Raw genomic sequence first — 22,015 nt, 5'->3', positions numbered from 1 at the left:
CCCAAATTGGTTTGGAAGGAAACAGACCTTTAAATATAAGTATTTAAATTATCTGCAAAACATTTTAGATCAGCAATTTATGGCACAACGTGTCTTGGATATTTGCCTGTAGATAAATAAAAATGTGAAGTAGATACAGGTGGGCTTCTACAGCCATGTTATTACTATTCGTTATACTTGTTGGAGCCCAGTTTGTGGCCCCTGTTCTGGATGCTGTAGGGACAGCTCTAAGGCTTTTGCTAAAGAAACACTTGTTTAACCTGAGGCCACAAGCAAAGCTACAGCTTTTTTAATTAAGTGGCATTCTGCCTCTATGAAAGGGACACAAAGCTGGTCCCAAAGCGTGCTTTGCGAAACAACTGCTAAGTGCAATGGTAGCATGCTGGCTTTTCACTGCAGCAGTCTTTGTGGTTCAGTTTCACACTTACGAAAGCTTCTGAACGAATGAGGAGGTACTCTAAAAGCAAACAGGACCCAAAAAGTTAACACTCACAAGCCAGACAGGTCTGGAAGAGGAGGAGAAAGGGAAACACCCAGGGAGCAGACACCATTGAGGCAACCATGGCAGCTGGCCCCAGCTGCATGAACCTTTGCTTCGAGGAGTCCTGTCTCTGTTGACTTCTCTGAGAAAGAATTAAAATAAAGAGGGGAATGACTGACTGACTGACTGACTGACTGAATAAATGGGGTTCAAATGGGGTTCCTGTTACTTGGAGACAGAAATAACTGCCCGGTACATTTCCATGAAGGAGTCCCTTCCACATGGCCCAGCACTGTGAAGTGTGCTGACGTGATGTGCACTATCTGCCCATCATGATCAGTTTTCTCTTTCATTCATGTATATATATATATATTCTCACAGATACATATATGTATAACTTGTTCTTTAGGTGGCTGCATGCAGAGGCTTGTGTACTGCCACCTCAAGCCACCACCACGTTTCCCCACAGCTGCAGAGAAGTAGAGGGTTTCTGTCCTGCACTCGCTGCCATTTGAATTTTCACTTCCTGAGGAAAGACGGAGGTTTAATGGGATTTTATTTTTCAGGCCGTACTGGATTTCACGAGGCCCCCTTTCACTGCCTGTCCCGGGCGCCGCTGCCGGCCACCTCCTGCCATGAACCGCCGACTGCCGCCATATCGCGCGGGGGCGGGCATAGGGGAAGGAACGCCCGCCCGCCCCGCTACCTCCCGCCCGCCAGGGGGCGCTGCCCCGCCCGCCCCACTGGCTGCTGTTGCGCCTGCGCGGCGCGGTGGGGTACGGCCAGTCATGGCCGCCTCCATGTTGTGCTGCTTCTCCTGGTGCAGGGATGGCGGTGCTGGCCACATCCCGCTAAAGGAGATGCCGGCGGTGCACCTCGACACGCAGCGCATGGGTAAGCGGGGTGGGGCTGGACCTGGTCTCCCTTCGCCCCCCCTTGAGCCGCCCGTAACGGGCCGTGGAGCGGGAGGGAGAATGAGGGTTGCCGGCGGCGTGGGAAGGCCGCAGGTCAGCGGCGCGGCGGGGCTGGCCCGTGGGGCGAGCGGGAGGGTTGTAGCCGGGAAGCCTGAGCGCGGCGCTGGTAGCGGTGTGGAGTTGTCTTAACACCGTGTAACCGTACCGGCCGGAGGGGGAATGTGCCCTGTCTCAGGCGTCTTCTCCCAGTGAAGTGTGCTGGGGAAGTCGCTTGTGGGCTGCTGCTTTGAAAGGATTTGGCAGTTTTCAGGAAGAAATCTCACTTTGGCTTAAATTCAGTTGAGGCTTACCAGCAGAATGAGTATGTAGGGGTGCACCTCAGTCTCAGAGAGGTTCCCTGAGAAGAGAAGGCAGCCTGATAGAGCTGAAGATCCTGGTCATTCCACAAGGGATGGTGATTCAGAGCAGAGGGTTACGGCAGTGAAGATGCAGAATGAGCCACGGGAGTCTGGTCACTACCACGTGTTGAGGATGAGGTGTCCACAAAGCTATGCCTGGGTGTTGTTGAGGAGGGGAGGGATCTGGGTCAGCTGCAGCAGAGCAGGGGATAGAGCTAGGGGGAAGGCGGTGTGGCTGATCCCAACCACTCAAACAATCATGAGTCTGGTTTTATTCATTTGTGTCAGTGAACTTTGACTGTTTCCCGTGTTCCTGACAGTGACAACAGTGCCTAAAGATGAAGTGTTCCACTGGAGAAGAAAGATTTGGCAGACAGCTTCTTTTCTCCTCTCTGTTTTGGCAGGCATGTTTCTAATAAAAGGATTTTTTCAGAGAATAACTAAACACCTTGCAGTTCCATCCAGTGTTTCTACCCAATGTGCCTTTTCTTCTCTTGGCAGACATTCTTCCTCCAGTATATAGAGACAGGGTACAGGGTTCTGGTCTCACGGTGAACCCTTTCTGACTAAATAGTAAGTTATTCTAATGTGGCTGAGCAAAGGTTGTAATCAGCATGGTGCTGTGAAACCCACGAGGTGAAGTTAGAGCAGCGTATAGATTTTAAATAAATAAACCCTAGTTGGAAGAGGAACTAGCCCATAAACAGCCTTCGTTTTTCTACTTCAAAGCATAGCCCATCATCATAATTCTCACAGGCTAATGAAGCTCTTACATGGGCAGAAAGAACAAAAACAGTTCTCAGTGTTTAGGGCTTTTAAGGGATGCTTCCAGACTTCTAAAGATGTTTTGAAGTTTTGCGGGTGTTTTTTTTCTTGCAGGAACAGATGTTGTGATTGTTAAAAACGGCAGAAGAATATGTGGCACAGGAGGCTGCTTAGCCAATGCACCTTTGCATCAGAACAAGAGCTATTTTGAGTTTAAAATCCAGTCCACAGGTTAGTCAGCAAAAATGTACAACTTTAAACCTGGAAGGTGTGTTGGTTTGCCTGCGGGTGGTTGTATCTCCAGTGCTGAGCACATGCATCTTTCTGATTGCATCCTTGAACTTGTGAATGTTGGAGAGGTCTATAAGCTGATGTTGTGTAACAGGAAATGTCTTTTTCTTTTTTATCGTGGCTCTGAAATATTAAAGAACACGGTAAGTATATTACTAAAAGAGTGCACATGCTAAAAACCACCATATTGTTTTATATGCTGTTATATGCATGTTTTTCAGTTAGCATATGTTAGAAATGTTTTTTGTAAATAAATGCATATAACCACATAAAATACTGTCACTGTGAAGTATTTTTTTAAAATAGTGCAGTTTATCCAGCAGTGTTTATAGCTATTTGTCTACCTCCATTTGCTTTTAACATGCACTGTGTTTGCCCAAACAAGGGTAGCACTCCTTGTGCTACACTTCGCTCTTCAAATCAAACATGCAGCACTTACTCCAACACCGCCTTATCAAGAAGAGCCTTTCAGCACCCCGTTTCTTTGTTTTGCACAGATATGGTGCAAGGCAGCTGAAAGTGAATGGAATTTGGAAGCATTATGCTTTTACTAATACAGTCAACTTCACATGCTCCAGGCTTGCCTGTTTTCTGACGCCCTGTATTTTTAAAAAACAACAGACACTGTGAAAATGAAGCGGTTCTTTCCCTAAGTACACAGGGAGAGGGAAGAAGGGAGGTGTTAGTCCAGAGACATACAGGCCTTACAGTACCAGCTGGAGCTTGAACCTGGCGCTTTCTGGGTAAGGGTTGTTTGCGTTCAGTTGGGTTGGAGTGCAGGCAGCATGAACACAAATCTGTCCAAAACACCGTGCAGTCAAACCAGTTGCTTGATTTTAAACTGTATGTAAACCCCAGATCAGTCTTAGTTTGGCAATTCTAGTATCTTATATGTTTGGGGAAGAATCCACTGCAGCTGTTATTTACATATGGTTGTTACTCACACAGATACATATCCATGTTCTTATGCTTGAGAAACACAGGAAATAAACTCTTCTGGTCCTTGTGACAGGAATAGACAAGACAAGCTGTGTCTTGTCTATTCCTATGCCTCAAGGCAGGAGGATTGTACATCACTTAACTTAAAACTTTGATTCCCAGAAGTGTCCCTATGCAGTCATCTGTGGGGTCACCCTGACCATTGGAAAGGTTTTAGGAGTGTAATCTGAACCTTGTTCACACTCTTGTCCTTTTCATCCTGGGCATGTAAGAATAAGAATAAATTCGTTTGCAGTTTTGTCTTTGAAACTAATTTTATTATATTTTTGCCTCATTTTAGTCTTCTCCAGATTAAACAGCACCAGGTTGGTTTGTTGGGGTTTTTTTATTGTCTCCTTATAGGTGATGTTTTTATATTTTTGATTGGTTTTGTTGTTTCTTCGAGAATATTTCTAATTGAACTAATTTGTCTTCAGGTATGATGCTTAAAATGGATGCTCTGCTCCAGCTGCAGCAGCAGTAGACGTCCTTCATCTGTTGTACATACAGTGTGTTGGCTTTATATGTGCCATATGTCCAGAAGTTTTTCACAACAGCAGGGCAACTCATGCTCAGCATGTGGTCTGTGATAACCCCCATATTATTTTCTATGAGCTGCCTGCCAAGCCACTATTGTATTTGTGCCACTTACTATTCCTACTGTTCTTCATAATTCAGAAAAAGCAAATGCATTTTCCTTCAGACCTCTTATCAATTTGTCAGGATCATTTGAAACTTGAGGGGCCTCTGAAGAGCTTGCAGTCCTGTCAGGTTGGTATCGGCAGCACATTTAACAAGCACATCATCACATTACCCAAGTAATTGGTGTGAGTATGGAATAGTATCTGACCTTGTGCATTCACTGCAAAACCTCAAGCCCCACTTGAATCATCTTTTTTTATTTGATTTGACATGATGAGTAGTCCTGGAATACAGTTTTCTAACTAGTCATGCATTTATATTGCTGTAAAGGTCTAGACCATGTTTTCATAACCTGACTATTTCAGTGTTGTATGAGTTTCAAAAACACTACCAAATCAAGATCTGTCGTATTTACAATTTCTTCTTTTTCGCTAAGAATAGTCTAACCAGCTGGAAAAGGAAATAGTGTTGTTCACAAATCCATGCTAGTTTGATTTATTTTTTACATCCTCCTACAGTTTCAGAGTCTCTTTTCATATTTTTCTGCAATAAAAGTTAAGCTAAGTGATTACAATTCTCTGGATTTTTTTTTTTTCAGGATACATGCTGGTTACTTCTATTGACTGTTTGTACTGGGTCTGTCCAGGATGGAGTTAACTTCCTTCATAGCAGCTCCTGTGATGCTGTGGTTTAGATTTGTGACCAAAACAATACTGATAACAGACTAATGTTTTAGCTATTTCTGAGCAGTGTTTACACAGCATCAAGGTCTTCTCTGTTTCTCACTCTGACCCTCCAGCAGGAGTGCAAGAGGTGGGAAGGGGACATAACCAGACAGATAACCTGAACTAACCGAGGAGATCCTCCATGCTAACCAACGAAAGGGGGAGGAGGGGCTTTAGGGAGGTTAGCCATCTTTTGCTTGGGAATTGGCTGGGCCTCAGTCTGCCTGTGGGAGGTGGTGAGTGATTGCTATTACATTCCTTTGGTTTGTTTTATTTTCTTTCTTTCTTCCACTTCTCCTGTGCTTGTTAAACAGTTTTTGTCTTTACCCACAAGAAAAATTTTCTTGGTTTTAGTCTTCCTTCCCTCTTCCACCATCCCACTGAGGCCTGTGGGGGAGAAGTGAGAGTGTGGCTGCTTGGTGCTTAGCTGCCTACCAGGGCTAACCTGCAATAGTTCTGTTATGTCCGGGAGATAGTAGTAGCATGGCCATGGCACTAGTTAAAAACACATTCTGTATTCTGTCCTGATTCAGGCAGTCTTCAAAATAATGAAGTTTGTTTGTTTGTTTGTTTTCTTACCATGTTACTGTCACATTTTAGGGATTTGGGGTATTGGAGTTGCAACTCAGAAAGCAAACTTGAATCAAATTCCACTTGGTCGAGATGTCCATAGCCTGGTGATGAGAAATGATGGAGCTCTCTACTATAACAATGAGGAGAAAAACAGACTACCAGCAAACAACCTTCCTCAGGAAGGTGATGTGGTGGTGAGTTCCTTAAGCCTTCTTTACTTTCCAGATGTTCCTAGATTCCCCTTATTTACAGTTCTGTGATCAGACTGACCATCTCAGTACAATAATTCAGCTTGCATTTCCCAGTTTGGGAAGTGCTGATACAAAGCCCCGTTGTGTTTGGATGGATCAGCAGCCTGGATATCAGTGGACTTCAGTGGTCTTCATTCTCACTGATAATATTTGTGAACGAGGGACAAACTTTGCCAGTGTTTGAAGAGTAGCCCCTAATGCTTTCCTGCAGTCTGGTTGCAGTATCCATCTGATAGATAACTCCCATCACAAGGATCCTACATTGAGATGGGACCTTCCTGAACAAATAATGTGCTGGAATGCATTACAGAGCTATGCACCATGCCCAGCCAAACTGAAGATCCTATAGCTAATTGGTTAATGATTAGAAGGACAGAGCTGAGCAGAGGTAGGTCCTGGATGATAGATGAATTGTATTTTTAGCCAAACTTTTATAGGGAAGGTGAGATACTAAGTGGGGAGGGGAGTAATTCTCACTGGGAAAATTATTAAGAATGAGAACAAATGGATAATCTTAAGATTTTTTGTACGTTGCTATTCCAGGTTTCTCAAACCATCTTTAAGTGACTTTGTTCAAAGGGTTGTGTTTTACTGCTGTCATTTGCTCAGCGTCCTGTAGCAGTGGTTAGAAATTTCATATTTAGAAGTCCTAAGGAGCTAAGGTGATGCCTCCATCCTTTACCCTCAGATATTATATTATTCTTTTAACCCCCTTCTGAAATTATTTTTTTGAATGGTTGCAGACTGTTTCACCATTTCGTCAGCCTATGTTGACCAGCTTCAAGGGGGCTATAACTAGGCGGTCTTTAAGGTCCCTTCCAACCCAAACTATTCTGTGATTCTGTGAATAGTAGCTGATGTATTACTGCTAATTTCCCAGTTTTCATTTATTTTATTATGTCACAGAAATAGATTTCTGAAGTAGAGGGGCAACACAGATTGTCACACTCAGCCATACCAAAACAGTGACAGAAGTCATTTACCTAACAAGTAATTTATTACCTTGTTAGTGTTAGCTTTCTGCTGTGTAGTTGACATATTTATAGCATTGTGTATGAAACCATGATCTCTTGCTGCTGGCAGAGTAAATGTGCTGAGAGAGGTTTCCGTATGGAAACATGGACAGACCACTCTTTACTAAAGTTATTTCCATGAGGAGATATAAACAAGAAGACCACAAACTGCTTAATATTGAAAGAATTGAAAATTTTATGTATCCTTAACATTTGATAAGGAACATGTTGAAGAACAGTTTGAAAAATTGTTTTGTAAACTCAGTGAGATACGGTATGCAGTACTGTGCTGCATCCAGACTGAGTAAGCATTAAGGAATCCTGAGTATCTGCAAATACAAATGTTACTGGTCATTTATTAACTTCTAGTCCTTTGCAGGAATATTTCATGCGAGGTTTTCTAGGGATGCTGCGGTTTGCATAATGGTGTTAAAAGTTGCCTGTGGCTAAGAAAGCTAAATTAAGCAGTCTTACGTGTATAAAGTTGTTGATGGATTTTTTGTTAATTTTCTGTGCTTTTAGGGCATTACATATGACCATGTAGAATTAAATGTATATTTAAATGGGAAGAACATGCATTGTCCAGCTTCAGGAATCCGAGGGACTGTCTATCCAGTGGTCTATGGTAAGTCAGAGATTTTCAAACTGTTTCTTGGTATGAGTCCAGAAGGCTGGGGAGTTACTGCACTCAGTCTGAAAATTGCCACGTAAAAAACCCGTGAAGCAGATGGAAAAAAGAAAAACAACAAATTCAAACTCATGTAGGCTCGTGGGCTAATCTGCTTTCTCTCTGAAGCTTGGTATTTATGCCTGTGAATTTCACATACTTCATAAATGCATTCAGTGTTAAATGCAAATAGATACTGAATTGATGTTTGTATTTATTTCTGGAAGTAATAACTTCAATGTAGCACTAGTAAGCTGCTGCTGTGTAGTGGTACAGCTCCTTGCTGCTGTACCAAATCGATGCCCGGTTCTGAAATCCATCAATTGGTGAGCAAATTGTGGTAGCTGTTTTGCCAGCAACCATCAATACAGCACAGCAGTTCTGAACAAGAAACAAATACCATATCCAATTAATCCCTGCAAAGGCAGTTTAAGAAAGAATTTATGAATTATGGAAGTTGGTATTTGGCCAAGACATGTGTTAACAATTTACTTTTCCAGAACTTGGCGGTGGTTTTGTAGTTCCCCAGTAGTCAGAATTCTGTTTAACATCTCTTCTGAAAGGCAGCACTTCCCCCAACTCAGTGCATAATCAAAGCTACGCTTGCGGCTTGTAACTTACAGCAAATGATAACTGCTCCTTGGATTCCCTCTGTTACATCTACAGCCATCCCCAGCTTATCTTTATTCCTGTGTGAGCTTTATCTAAGTAGTAGCCTCTGCCAGGATACCATTGGCTATGAGAAGTGGATAATTTTTTACAGTCATGGTTGGTTCCTAATGAACTGTGGTCGTGTTCCCAATGATACATTTGTAATATTGAATTTTATGAGCAGGAAGAAAATCTTCTAGGTGTGTTGTAGAGCCTTTGAAGTCTATAAATGTACATGACAAATTTTATCTTTCCAAGTTGCGGAGTGGAAATTTTGTCTGGTCACTGTGATGTGTTCTGAAGCCACATGATGGCGCTGCTAAAAGGCTGTTGCGGACAGTAACTGCCCTGCCCTGCAGCCTTGAGGGATCTGGTGCAAAACGCTGCGTGAGCAGCAGGAGGAGAATTGCTGTGATAATTCATTGGTACACCTTCCCTCTGTTTTGGAAATGGTGTAACATAGCATGAAGGGTGCAGGTTGCTTTCAGAAAACATTTGGTGGCATGTTAGCCTACCATAAATAATTTTTTCTCTGACTAAAGAAGTTCCATGCCCGGAGGATGCGCAGACCTTTTATTGCCAGGCTCTTACTATCATCTTCCACAAGTGGGCATAATTTCATCATAATTGCCATGTCTCTTACTTGTAGCTATAATATTTGAGGTCTGCAAATAATTTTTTGTGGTACTTAGTATAAGCTTTAACTATAGATGTTCTTAATTTAACGTGAGCTACTTCTAATCACGTGAAGGGATTTGAACATGGAGAAAAGAATTCCGTAAGCATTACTCTATTCATAATTCAGACCAGAACTACAGATACCTTTTAAAAAGAAACATCATAGGGCAGGAAAACACAGTATCAAGCCTGAGAATGTAAAACTGAAGAATGGACTTAAAGGTTGTTCCCTGCAGCAGCTGTGCCTCTGGCACTTATTGAGATGCAAACACTGCATAAGTACTGCAGAACTGAACAAATATACTAGTAGGAGTTTTAACTGAGCCTAAGAGGGGAAAATTCCTACCTTGCCTCTGAGATATCTAAATTCTAAGCCAAAATATGGAGGTGAAGCTTTTCTGTTTTGATTTAATATTGCTAGTGTACCAGGTTCATCTTGGAAAGAAGTTGTCTTTGAAAGAGATCTTGCTTTTCTGACTGGTTGGGTATTTCCATTTGCTAATGCAATATATGAAGGCTTTGTTGTGAAAATCGTCAGCAGTTTCTTTTCTATAAAGTGTATCTACATTCAATGTAGGAACACTTGCGTCGCGGATTATGCAAAGGATCAAACACTGGAAGAGGTATTATAAAATAACCATTAACTTCCAACTTAAAGAAGCAAAGATGCTTGCTTTGCATCAGATGATCTTTGCTAAAACAGATGGTCTGACACCAACCATTGGAGACATCTGAAACCTTGTAAATCTCCCGAAAAATCATTGCACACAGCAGACTCTCCAGCAGAATTAGAAAGTGGACAGAAAAATATGCAGCTGAGGAGGTGGCAGCTCTGCCATGGGCGTCAGTAGTGTCCTTAGTCTGGAGATTTCTGGAGAAATAGAGTAGAAGATTTTGAGGAAATGGTCTGAAGCCCTGGTAATGCTTACAGTGAAATCAGAGGTAGCATTCCCATTGACTGCACCAAGGACCATTACTGACTAAAGAAAACAGCAGAAAAGAAGGATGATTTCCTCTCTGTGGGTGTGCGTGTAGGGCTTTAACATATTTGTTGAAGGGATGTCTTTTAAATGTATTATATATATAATGGATGAACTGGAGAATATTCTTCCTGATTTGGGCATGGTGTATAACTTAGTAAGACAGTGTAGTAGAGGATCAACGTGTAAGTGTTCCTTCTCTAATTCCTTCTTTTGGTTCTCTTCTGCAGTTGATGACAGTGCCATTCTGGATTGTCAGTTCAGTGAATTTTATCACACACCTCCACCAGGGTTTGAAAAGATCCTTTTTGAGCAACAAATCTTCTGAATGTCTTCGTACTGAAAATTTGCAGCCTGCACTGTTACAAAAGCTTTGTCATCTTAAATAAAGCTTCACTTTACGTTTAGGAACCATATCTGTATTTTAAGTAAGTACTTGTGACTGTGGTCTGCAGAATTAATGTGTTGACTGCAACACCAGGTAACTGTGCTGCAAATATGAGATTTCTGGCAATGGTTTGTAGTTGAAAATGAGTGTTTGGGGCCGAGTTTTTCTCTGATTTGTACTTGATGCATAAGGATACTAAGGGATATTATTGCCATCAGTATTACATTCAGTATTTTGAAAAAAACTGGAGCTCTGTAAAGCAAATAGTTCTTATGCATACGATAGCTATGGAGATGGATAGTTCTCTTGATTATTTTTTTCCCCAACTTTTTCACCAGAAGTTCATGCTTTGTTTAAAGGGAGCACTGTGTGTCCAGCATGTGATTTGGAGTTGCGGTGTCCAAGTTGTGCACAGTGACTAACCATACAATGGCATAACTAGCAGATAGGTACTTTTTCTGCAAGGTATAGTTGAATCCGTTCCCTCAGTCTTAGACAGGCAAGTGTAACTTATTTATTTCTTCTAGCTTTTAATTTGTTTTTATTGTCACAAATAATAATGACACTTTCTAGTAATACTTTTTTGTTGAACCTTAAAAGTGAAACCTGAACACTACCTGTGTGTTTGAGGACCACCAAGCTGTGTTACTCTTGTAGGAGAGCAAGTACAGATCACTCAGTTTGGGTATGTAAAGAGTCAGATGGGAAGCCTGAGAGATGTTACGGTGAAGCCTTACATCTTAAACTGTAAGTTAGATTATTCTCTTACAGAATAGCATATTTAATTTCTTTGTGAATCATTTATGAACGATTGATGGCTAAGACATTGTTCTAAAATGTGATGCCCTTGAATATAAATTATGAGATGCTTTCTTTTTTTTCGCTCTTGTTGCTTTTAATATACTTCCTAAAAGATTTTTTATTGTAAAGAAAATCTTCATACTGAATGTTTGTGGTTTGGGTTTTGCTCTTCCTGGGTTAATGCATTTGCATAAATGAATTATTTAAATATTTTTAGAAATTATCTGATTCTGGAATTTTCAAATACAAATAGCTTTCTCAAAGCCTTTCACCTTACAGTTTTCTGCATCTGTCTTTTCATTTGGAGTGGTTCATGTTTTCCTTTCCTTTAGCCTTTCTATCAAATGACGGTGTTGGGTAGAACTTTTCAGCCTGAAAGAAATGGTGCCCTTGTCAGCATTATGGTAAAAAGCTCAGTTTTATATAAAGTGCAGTTTTATCGTCTCCCCTTGAAATCTGCTCTGCTTTGCTGTGGTTGGATACATAATCCAAGTTACATTCCTGTGTTTTGCTTCAGTTTCCCCAGTAGATGTTTTGAGTGATTTTCCTGGTAGATATTGCTAGGGCAGAAGCTTCTGTGTTGGGCTGACCCTGGCTGGACACCAGGTGCCCACCAAAGCCGCTCTATTACTCCCCTCCTTGGCTGGATAGAGGAGAGAAAATACAATGAAAGGCTCATGGGTCAAGATAGAGAGAGAGTTCACCAATTACAGTCATGGGCAAAACAGACTCGACTTGGGGAATTCAGTTCAATGTATTGCCAATTAAATCAGAGTAGGATAATGAGAAATAAAGCCAGATCCTAAAATACCCTCCTCACACCCCTCCCTTCTTCCTGGGCTTAACATCTACATTTTGTACCTCTTCCCCCCAGCAGCAGTGCAGGGGGATGGAGAATGGGGGTTATGGTCAGTTTGTCACACATTGTCTCTGCTGCTCCATTCTCCTGAGGAAAGGACTCCTCACACTCTCACATGCTCCAGTGTGGGTTCTCTCTCGTAGGAGACATGAACTTTTCTAGCATGAGTCCTTCCCATGGCCTCTTCATCAGCTGTGCTTGCATTGGCTGTATTGGACAGAAGCTTCTGGCAGCTTCTCACAGAAACCACCCTTATAGGCCTGCTGCTACCAAAACTTTGCCACGCAAACCCAATACAGCTTCCAGACAGACTGAGCTCCAGATGGCTGATGCAGCCCTCCAAATCCTGGTTGGCAGGGAGTGGCTGGGACCGCTTTGTGGGGCCGGGAATGATGTCCCTCTGCTCTTCAGGAGGGGTGCTGTCCTGGAGAAGCTGTGCTGCCAAATGTAGGAGTTGCAGAAGGCAGTGGGCAGCCTGCACTGCATCAGAGAAGATGAAAGGGAGATGGGAAGGATTTTCTCTGAAACTTAACGGCTTGAAGAGCCTCAGATCCCATCTGCAGCAAGGAAGCAGGCAGTGTCTACCTCGCACTATTAAGGTAAGCGAAACCTCTGGGGAAGGGGAAGGATGGAAGCCAGGGACTTCTGGCAGCAAGAAGGTTCCTGCCCCACCTAACACAACTGCAAAATAAGCTCACTGCTCTCAGAGTTGATGAGGAGCTAGATGTGTCTTCAAGCAAAGAACATGGTCCACTTAACCCCAAACCATGCAAGACTTACCAGGAATAAACAGCGAGTCATTGTAAAGGGTGACTCCCAGCTGCAAGGGGACAGAGGCACCCATCTGTCAACCCAACCAATTGTCTGGACAGGTTTGCTGCCTTCTGGGAGCCAGGATCTGGGATGCTGTGGAGTGGAGGAACTACTGAAGCTCGTCCAGCACTCTGACTATGACCTCCTGCTGTTACGCCACGTGGGCACAAATGATACTGCCAGGGAAATACAGCCATGGGCATGGGAGCCCAGGTGGTGGTTTCAGTCCTGCTGATGAGGGGAGAGGGAGTGAGGAGGAGGGCACTAATAGGACAAGCCAATAATTAGCTGCAGAACTGGTTTTGGCAACAGGGTTTTAGGCTCTACATTTGTTTGCATGTAAGAGTCTGCTTGGGAGAGATGTAGGATAAAGCTATTTTTGCCAATAGGATGGCTGATTTCATCAGGAGAGCTTTAAACCAAGAATGACAGAGGAGGGACAGAGGGACTGAGTGACAGGTTAGCTGAGCAAAGGGCATGGGTGGTGTGACGGAAAGGGCTCACAAAATCAGCAAAACAGGTTTTAAGAGGTTGCTTCCAGCACTTGCATGTAAGCAAGAAAGTGCCTACGAGTCACCATTATGGAGAAATCCCCAAGCTGTTTCTAGGAAGTCACCGTGCTGAGATGGCTCTCTGAAGTGTCTGGAGAAGGGTGATAAAGGTGGTGAAGGTATCAGAGCATCTGTCCTATGATGAAGAGGCTGGGAGAGCTGGGCCTGTTCAGCCTGGAGAAGAGAAGGTTCAGGGGGATCCGATCAACATATATAGATACCTGAAGGGAGGGTCCAACATATATAGATACCTGAAGAGAGGACAGAGCCAGGCTCTTTTCAGTGATTCCCAGTGACAGGACCAGAGGCAATGGGCCCAAACTGAAATGCAGGAGGTTCCCCCTGAACATCAGGAAACACTGTTTTATAGTGAGGGTGACTGAGCACTGGCACAGGTTGTCCAGACTAGTTGTGGAGTCTCTATCCTTGGAGATACTCAAGCCATCTGAACATGGTCTTGGGCAACTGGCTTTAGGAGGCCCTGCTTGAGCAGGGCAGTTGGCCCACATGACTTTTGGAGACTCCTTCCAACTTCAGCCATTCTGTGATTGTTCCTTGAGGTGATGCTGTACTAGCTGAAATACCATAATGTTTCTGTCATCAAGTTTGTAGCTCTTCAAACTTGAACTGATTATATATGAATGCAGAGATATAGATGCATAAAAGGAATGGGATGGCATGTGTCCTTTTTCCTTTTGATACCTTTCAACAATGGTTCTTTGCCATGAAAGACTACTGAGATGAAAGTGCTTCTTGTGGAATAATATTTCCCATGTTTGTGAGCAGAGGAGGAAGTATTTGAAAAGATTCTTATCAGTTTACCTAACTGCACCCAGAAAACAGCTTGTTTTTTTCAAGTCTGCTGTGTTTAAAAATATTTAACAGGAGAAGCTGCTACCTTGAGCTTAATGTAGACTTGCTTTAAAATTCAGAGATGTCTCCTTCAAGGCTGATGCTTGAAATGGAAAATATTTTGATAAACGTAAAACACTCAAAATAGTGGCTAAATTCACCAAAAATATGAAAAGGGCCTGCTTTTATAGCTCACAGTGTTTAATTTTTCATCTTAAACAGAGATATGCATTTGTAATACCACGCAATGTAACTACCCCGCTTCTGTGAGAAGCAGAAAACTTCTGGTTTTATAACTGGTGACACAGGGAAACTATATAAAATAAGGGGTATGTGTGTGAATAAAAGATTATTACCATCTATTTATCAAAATGGAAAAGAGAGCACCGCTTTCACCTGAAAGTCAGTTTTGTGGTGATCATTCATGAGAGAAGCAAGGGTCCATTGCACAGATCAGAAGATGGACCACAGAAATAGAGTGTGAATTAACCTGTCTCTCAGCGTGTCATTTCAGTATCTGGCAATAAACCCAGATGTTTTCCCAGGTGTGTTCCAAGTCCCATCTTTGCCCAGAGGAATGAGGTGCAAATCCTGTTTCTAGAAGTTGCACTAGAAAGTAGCTTTCAGGTAAGATTTAGCAATGTATTTACTAGTATAATACTAGTACAATACTAGTACAATAATATACTAGTATAATATATATATTTAATAAGAATGAATCATGCTTCCCAGTGAAGTGGTTGAGGTATTTCCATTAATTGTTTACACCCAACTATCTTCTTCATTTTTGAATGTTATAATTAAGACACTATTTCTTGGAGTGCAAAACTTTGTATTGACAAATCCTGTATGTTTTCTGAGTGCTTTTGAGATTACACTGTGGCAGCAAGATACACAGTCTTTATTTGTGCATCCACAATAGAACTGACAGGGCACATAATGCAGGTTGCATATAGATCAGTTGATTTGTTATTTTTGTAATACTGAAACAATTTATGGTGCTTCAGGGATAGATGAAATGAGGTAGTGCTATTCCAACAAGCTCAAAATCCTACTTAGATAATATAAACCTAGAAATACTGTAAAAACTTGCCTGGAAAGGTACTACTCCACAAAAGAATCATGCCAGGATATGGCAACATAGAAGACCTGCAAAGAGAAACTTTGTGATGTGCATTGGGTCTGTTAAATCCCATTGAGAGGAGTTCTACTCCCAGGCCTACAGGAAGCATTCAGAGATGGCAGGATCTGCTATTCAGGTGCAAATGTTCATGAAAATACAGACTTCCATAAGTATTCTTGCTGGTTTTCCTTTTCTTGGGAATGCACTGCCATGCATACAGCTGTGTGCAACAACAATGGAAAGAACAGGGTCCTAGCAGTTGATGTGGATTTCTTAACTTTATCTGAGTACGTTCTTAGTTTATTTTTGTAGTACTTACTCATCTTTGTTATCATTTTGTGTTGATGTTGCTTTTATACTATCAGTCAAGCTCATGGCTGAGATAAGGTTTCACAAAGGTCTATGAGCAAATCAGCAAAACAGATTCTTACATGTCTCTCTGAATCCAGGCTTTACGGTCCAAGGATCCAGCCCGCTCAGGATACCTAATGTGTTAAGAGTCAACATTGCTTTTGGAAACAGTTAACTATTACCTCTTGCTGTAGTGAGGGACTTCGTTGCATAAATAGATCCAGAACTGTGCCACTAAGGTATTTGCAGGAAGCCTGTGATAGAAGATTTGGTATACATCTAAGTGCCTCTTCACTGCTCCTTTCTTTGCCTAGTTCCACAATAAAATACTTCTCAGGTTATTGACATCTTGGATATGGATTTCAAGGCAGAAGCTCAAAGGGCCAGAGATCGTTCTCAGATGCACAGTGTCTGACCTTTGTTTTTCTTGAGTCCTTCACATAAGTTCTCGGATGGGGCAAATCTTGGTGTCTTGAATGTTGAATTTCTGCATGTTGAATATTTGCAAGAACAAATAGAACCAACTCCTTCCTGAACTGCCTTCTGAGAGAGCCCTGGTTTTCCCCCCTTTCCTCCCTCCCCCTTAGCTTTTCCTAGCCCCTTTTCTAGCCCTGTGTTGGACCTAAGGAAACCCACCTGATCTGGCTGCCAAATGAGTCAGCAGAAGAGCTCTTTATCTCCCCATGTGGCCCAAAACGTCTGACACTTCCAGGGAAGAGGAATAGTTGCTTAGACACTGGAATTTCCTTTGCTGCAGTCAAGAGAGGTGGGCTGGGGATTGAATGAGATTGAAAGAACATTCTTGTGGGGAGTCATCTGCTAAAATGCCAGAAATTCAGTGTGAAAAGAAGTGCATAAATAAAACTAAGGTCACTTTCCCTAATTCCATAACATGCCAAGAAAAAAATTATATCTTTGTGTATATGTATTTGGGTTGCATTGTGCCTGCAATCTAATTCAAGATAATGCAGGGAGAGCAAAAATAGCAGCCAAGTCACATCCATGGAAAACTCTGGCATGTTTAGCAGACAAGACAGTTCCTAGCTTCAAGAAACATGAAGACTTGAGCCATATTTCTTGGATGCACTCATTAAATTGGCAAGCAGTACATGTTAAAATCCCCATTGTTGAGAAATCTGAATTCCCTTTTGCCTTAAAATATCTGCACTTATCAGTATAAGATGGCTTATGACCTTTCCATAAGTGAAAAAGAATTACACTGTATAATGCTTGCAGTAGTTCAGTGAGGATTTTGTGTGGAAAAAGGGCAGCTCTGGGCCAAAGTAAATTCTGGCAAAATCGAGATAAGCTGGTGGAAGCAGCTTGTTGGTAGCGTGCTCCAGACAAAGGCATCTTTTCCTGTCTGTGGGTGGAAATGGTGCTTCTCATTCCGGGGGGGGGGGGTGTGTGTGTGTGTCAGGAGAACACATCTAGGGAGTGTGAGGCCATGTTCAGGCTGCTGTACCCTAATGGCTGTCACAACTCCATCTCCATTGTCTGAGGAATCAAGTATGAGCAGTCTGAATCACTCATGACTAATTTGAATGTAGTAGTTATAACTCCTAAATTAAGCTCTCCAAGTAGGGGGTGTGAGCACACCTTCAGACATTACAGTAAAGGGAGGGCCATCTAATTATCTGAAGAGTCTGTATTTTGCCAGAGATTTCTTTAGGAAAGGATTGAGCTGCCTGTAACCTGTTTCCTCTCTTCTTATCTAATTCATACTCTTTTCTTCATCTGCTCTAAAAAGGCTCATTTTCCCACCGGTATTAAAACAAGTGAAACACTAGTGATTTATTTGTCGCAGGCTAAGAATTCCCAAATTCTGGGAAACTTAGTCTCTTCTTAAAAAGCAGTGGTCAACATAATCCTGTTGGCGAAAGCCGCTGCGGGAGATGTATGTCAGACAGCAAAAGAGCTGTGCTGATGCTGCTTGAATGATTTCCTCAGAGTGAGCAGTTGTGACAGATGGCTTTTTTTCCCTTTCCCCACGTATTGCTGGAGCTTTTCTTTGCGGAGCTATGCTAGTTGGGATAAGGAGGCAAACTGAGCTGCATGGAGGCTTCCCAGCAGGATCAGCACAATGAAAGTTGGGGCTTCAGGGAGAGGAGCCAGAGCTGGACCAAATGGTGAGGGCAAAGCCAAAATCCTCTGCATCTGCTGCGTTTGCTCCTGCTGCTGTCCTGGTAAGGTGGGAAGGGAAGAGTCAGTGTAACTGTGGGAAAGCACACCTCTTCCACTCCAGCAGCACTCTGGTAGAGCGCTCTCCTAAATATTTTATCCTAGGTCACACAAAAAGTCTGAATCAGGTGAACCAATCCAGCTCTGTCAGTGAGGAGAGGGAAGGGCTGCTATCCCCAGCTAACACAGTGTGCAAGTGGGAAGGAGCTTCTGGGCTAGTGAGTGTTAAACTGTCAAAAGCATTGCTTGTGGCTGCATCATTCCTCACTGCATTCAGGAGGGTGTTACCCTGCTTACAAAAAATATTCCAGTTTTACTGAAATAGCTCTGTCTTTGCTAGACATGCTTCGCAGGATAGCACGCTGCTATTCTGGTACTGATAAAGCTGTCCTGTTGTGAAGATAGCCTTAACACCACTGCTATTTCTTCTCTGTAGAATGGCAATCATAATATTTCTGTTCCTTCACCCTTTGTCTTCATACCAAGAGCCAGGGATGTCAGATCCATCCCAGGGAAATGGGCAGATCCCCCAGGTTTGGCTGTCAATTTGGCTCTGCATCTGTTGCTCCACAGTGAGCCTCCCACTGAGGGTGTTTGTGGGGGAAGGTAGACTGTGACCTTCTGTAGCAGTGATCTGCTTAGCTGTGCTTTATTGTTTAGTACCTTATTGTTGCTTTCAGGATTGCTCTGTAAGAAAGTAAGTTCCCCTTTAGGGTCATCTCTGTTTCTGCCCTTTGTTTCTCTTCCTTCCGTATTTTCCTGTCTGTGAATGCACTGACACACAGTATTTATACCAGTGCAACCCCTGTTGCACTGATATAGAAGGATCTGCAGTTGCTGATGTTAGCTTGACTGGTGAATTTCTTGGTGGCTTGGACTTCTCTTAGAGGCTGGAATCATTTTGCACTACAGTAACTTACACTGCAGCAGTTGCTGTGTGGTTCCTCGCTCAGTCTGTGTGATCTTGTCTTTGTGTGGAGTTGTGCTGGCCTGCAGCCAGGCTCCACTTCTTTGTGTCCACGTGCTCCAGAAAATATAACACATTCTCCTAGTTAGCTCGATGCCCTGCCTAGTCACAGTGCTTCTACCTGATCCTGGTTTCCTTATCCTCTGAGGAGAGAAATAAGCACAAGTCCTGATTTCTCAGCAGAACTGCTTTGACCATACACAAAGATGCTACTATTGCAGTGGCAGAGCAGAGCTACAAGCAGGGTGGCACTTTATGAAGAACAAACAGGAAGAGTCAAAACTGGCCTGCAAGAAGGCTGAAAAGTGAACCCTGATCCAGGCACAGTGCATCTCCCAGCCAGTTAGCCACTTGCCTGATGTGGGCTCCCTTTCCTTGTGCCACACGCATGTTCCCAGCCACAGCAGGTTAAAATAAGGGCATCTTGCTCTAGAAACATGGTTGCGCAAATGCCGGCATACCGTGTCTGCATTACGAAGCACATGATGTATTCTGATCCCATGAAGGGTGCATTTAGACAAAAGTGTAAATCACTAATTAATAAAAATTCCAGACACAGATTCTGTTCAGTATGTCTTGTCAAGGCCTTTTGTTGTTGTTTTAATCGGGATAACTTTAGCAAGGCTTTTTATTTTCAGTCTGTATGTGTTTGAAAAGGTGCCTTTTATCAGCAACCTTTATCTGTGTTCTCTCACAGTTTGTTACCAAAACCCATACCGTAGCAATATTCAAAGTCCAGAAAGCAGGGCCCTGCACAGCACAGTGTTTAGGCACTACAAATGAGCTTGAAAATTGCCTAAATGCTTTTCAAACTAGCACTGGTGTGTGACTCCTCATCAAGGTCTGTCATGACAGGACAAGGGGTGATGGGTTCAAAACTTAAACAGGGGAAGTTCAGGTTAGATATAAGGAGGAAGTTCTTTACTGTGAGGGTGGTGAGGCACTGGAATGGGTTGCCCAAGGAAGTTGTGAATGCTGCATCCCTGGCAGTGTTCAAGGCCAGGTTGGACAGAGCCTTGGGCGACATGGTCTAGTGTGAGGTGTCCCTGCCCATGACAGGGGGTTGGATCTTAAGGTCCTTTCCAACCCAAACCATCCTATGGTTTTATAATTCTATTCTATGATTAATTGCTTATTGAACCTGGATGGTGCCATGAGGCAGTGGTTGGTTGATGCCAGCTAGAGTCAGCAGCAAACAGCTGGCAGCAAGACTGCTTTTTCCCCTTTCCCAAGTTGGCCCATTCCCAAGGGAGTTTTTATAAAGTTATTCAATAATAGCAGAGGGAATAACTGTTTCAATCCCAGTTCCTGGAAAACAAGCAAGGGCATATAGCACTTGTGCAGTTAATCTCACACAAATTAACTTGAGTCTTTTGTAACAGTCAAGAAATATTCACATAACTGATCTAAAAGTCCACACTGGCACCAATAAGGGTTTCCATGTTCATCCTCTTCCTCATGCTGGCATTAGGCTTCTATAAAATCTCACAAGCCATCCCAACCAGGGAACAGACTAATTTTTGAAACACTGGGAAGAAAGGATGATCAGCAGCTATGTCAGCTCTGAGGGGAATAAGGGAAGAAAGAAAATGTCTTTTTTTTTTCCTAGGCAGAAGCCTGAAGTCCAATCTGTGCACCCCTTCTCTGCTGTTCAAGAAAAAGACTACAGGGTTTCAGAGAGGGGTGGAATTTCCCTCAGAAACACACACAGAGGTGTAATTCTGGGTGCCATGCACAGGTACTTTCGCATAATAACACATTGCACCCTTTTTCATGGATGTAAGTTCCACTGCTAATACTTTTTGGGTGAAATATCTGCTTCCACACTCAGCAACGTGAAAAGGAGGCATAGGGATTATATAGTGGTAGAAGAAAGAAAGTAAAACAACTTTTGTGTTTGAATGGGGCCTGAGTGTCAGGAGCAGTGCTACAATCTGGGAACAGTTTTGCAGAGCCGCATGTTTCAGACTAATTCTAGGCTGTCAGTCCATGGCAGAGAGAGCTTTTGTTACTTTGGGTAATTCCTTTTCTGATGCAGTTTGAGGGAGCAAGGTCCTACAATTGAAGGCATTTTGCTTTTCAATCTATTGAGAAGCTAAAAAGTTCCTAATTCCAGTTCCAAGAAGCTTAGCTGTATGGCCACATGTTTCATCTCAAAAAGGAGCAAGGGCAAGCCACCTGCCTTGCAGATTTGCAGAATGACTGTGGTAGGTCATGTAATGCATCCATCTGACTTGTAAGCCATGTAAAACCATCTCTTCTTAGTTGAGAAATACCTGTTTTCTTCAATGCATAAGTGAAAACAAATGCACACAAAAACCAAGGGACTCCAATGCAGGTGCAATTGCATCCTTTTAAAGACGTTCATTAGTTAAAGCTAAAAGCTCGTTAAAACTTGGAACCAAAACTGATTATAATTTTTTTCAGTACAGTCTGAACACTGGGTCTGCTCAGGATAAGGGAGGCTCCAACTCTGTGGAGCACCTTCAGTCCTGTAGCTAGGAAAGAGCTGATCTTGGTAATGAGTTTCTGGACCCAATATAGAGAATGGTCCTTCTCCCGTCCTCAGGAGTCACCTGTACAATGGCGCTGAGCTTTTCTCCTGTGGTGCAGGCAGACAGCCTGGGAGTTACCTGGAAGTACGAGTCCTCCTGCCAGCTTCACAAGGGGATGGGGAGTGACAGCAGCATGCAGGGATTTACTCCTCCAGCACTTCGCTACTACATGAGGCTGCAGCAGCCAAGTCGCGTAAGGCCCCAGCTTCATCCATTCCCCAAGTACCGCTCCAGTGTACAGCTCCCTCCGCAGCACCTCCCTGTGGGAGGCCACCAACATGCCCTACCATGCACAAAGACATTGTTCTAATTAATATCTAATAGTCATAAATGGGATTGTGTATAGGTCCGTGGTACCTTTTGAATATGTTGCTGTTGAAATCTGATTTCTAATGCCATCAGTGATGTTAACAAAGAACTAAAACTGTTTGTTTTTAGTTGCAGGAAACAAATAGCAGTCCTGTCTGCTTTCAGAGAAGTCATTAGATCTGGAAAAATATCTACTAGCAGCATTATTTGCATTTGCAAGAAACATTCCTGCTTTGTCCCAGTATATTCTAATGATTT

At 42.8% G+C, this 22,015-nt stretch overlaps 1 protein-coding gene across 1 annotated transcript; it reads left to right on the top strand.

Annotated features, from left to right (window-relative positions):
* The first annotated feature begins 1,258 nt into the window (after nucleotides 1–1,258).
* Nucleotides 1,259–11,472, top strand: SPRYD7 (SPRY domain containing 7). The gene is made up of 5 exons (XM_080613098.1): nucleotides 1,259–1,375; nucleotides 2,673–2,789; nucleotides 5,795–5,961; nucleotides 7,554–7,656; nucleotides 10,238–11,472. Exons 1-5 carry the CDS (start codon nucleotides 1,270–1,272, stop codon nucleotides 10,333–10,335), a joined length of 591 nt encoding a protein of 196 aa, XP_080469224.1. The 5' UTR covers nucleotides 1,259–1,269; the 3' UTR covers nucleotides 10,336–11,472.
* Nucleotides 11,473–22,015: the final 10,543 nt, after the last annotated feature.

The sequence above is a fragment of the Psittacula echo genome, assembly GCF_963264785.1.
Source record: "Psittacula echo genome assembly, chromosome: 3".
In the NCBI taxonomy this organism is placed as follows: Eukaryota; Metazoa; Chordata; class Aves; order Psittaciformes; family Psittacidae; genus Psittacula; species Psittacula echo.
The sequence above is the reverse complement of the archived record's forward strand: the minus strand, read 5'-3'. Positions and strand labels throughout refer to the sequence as shown.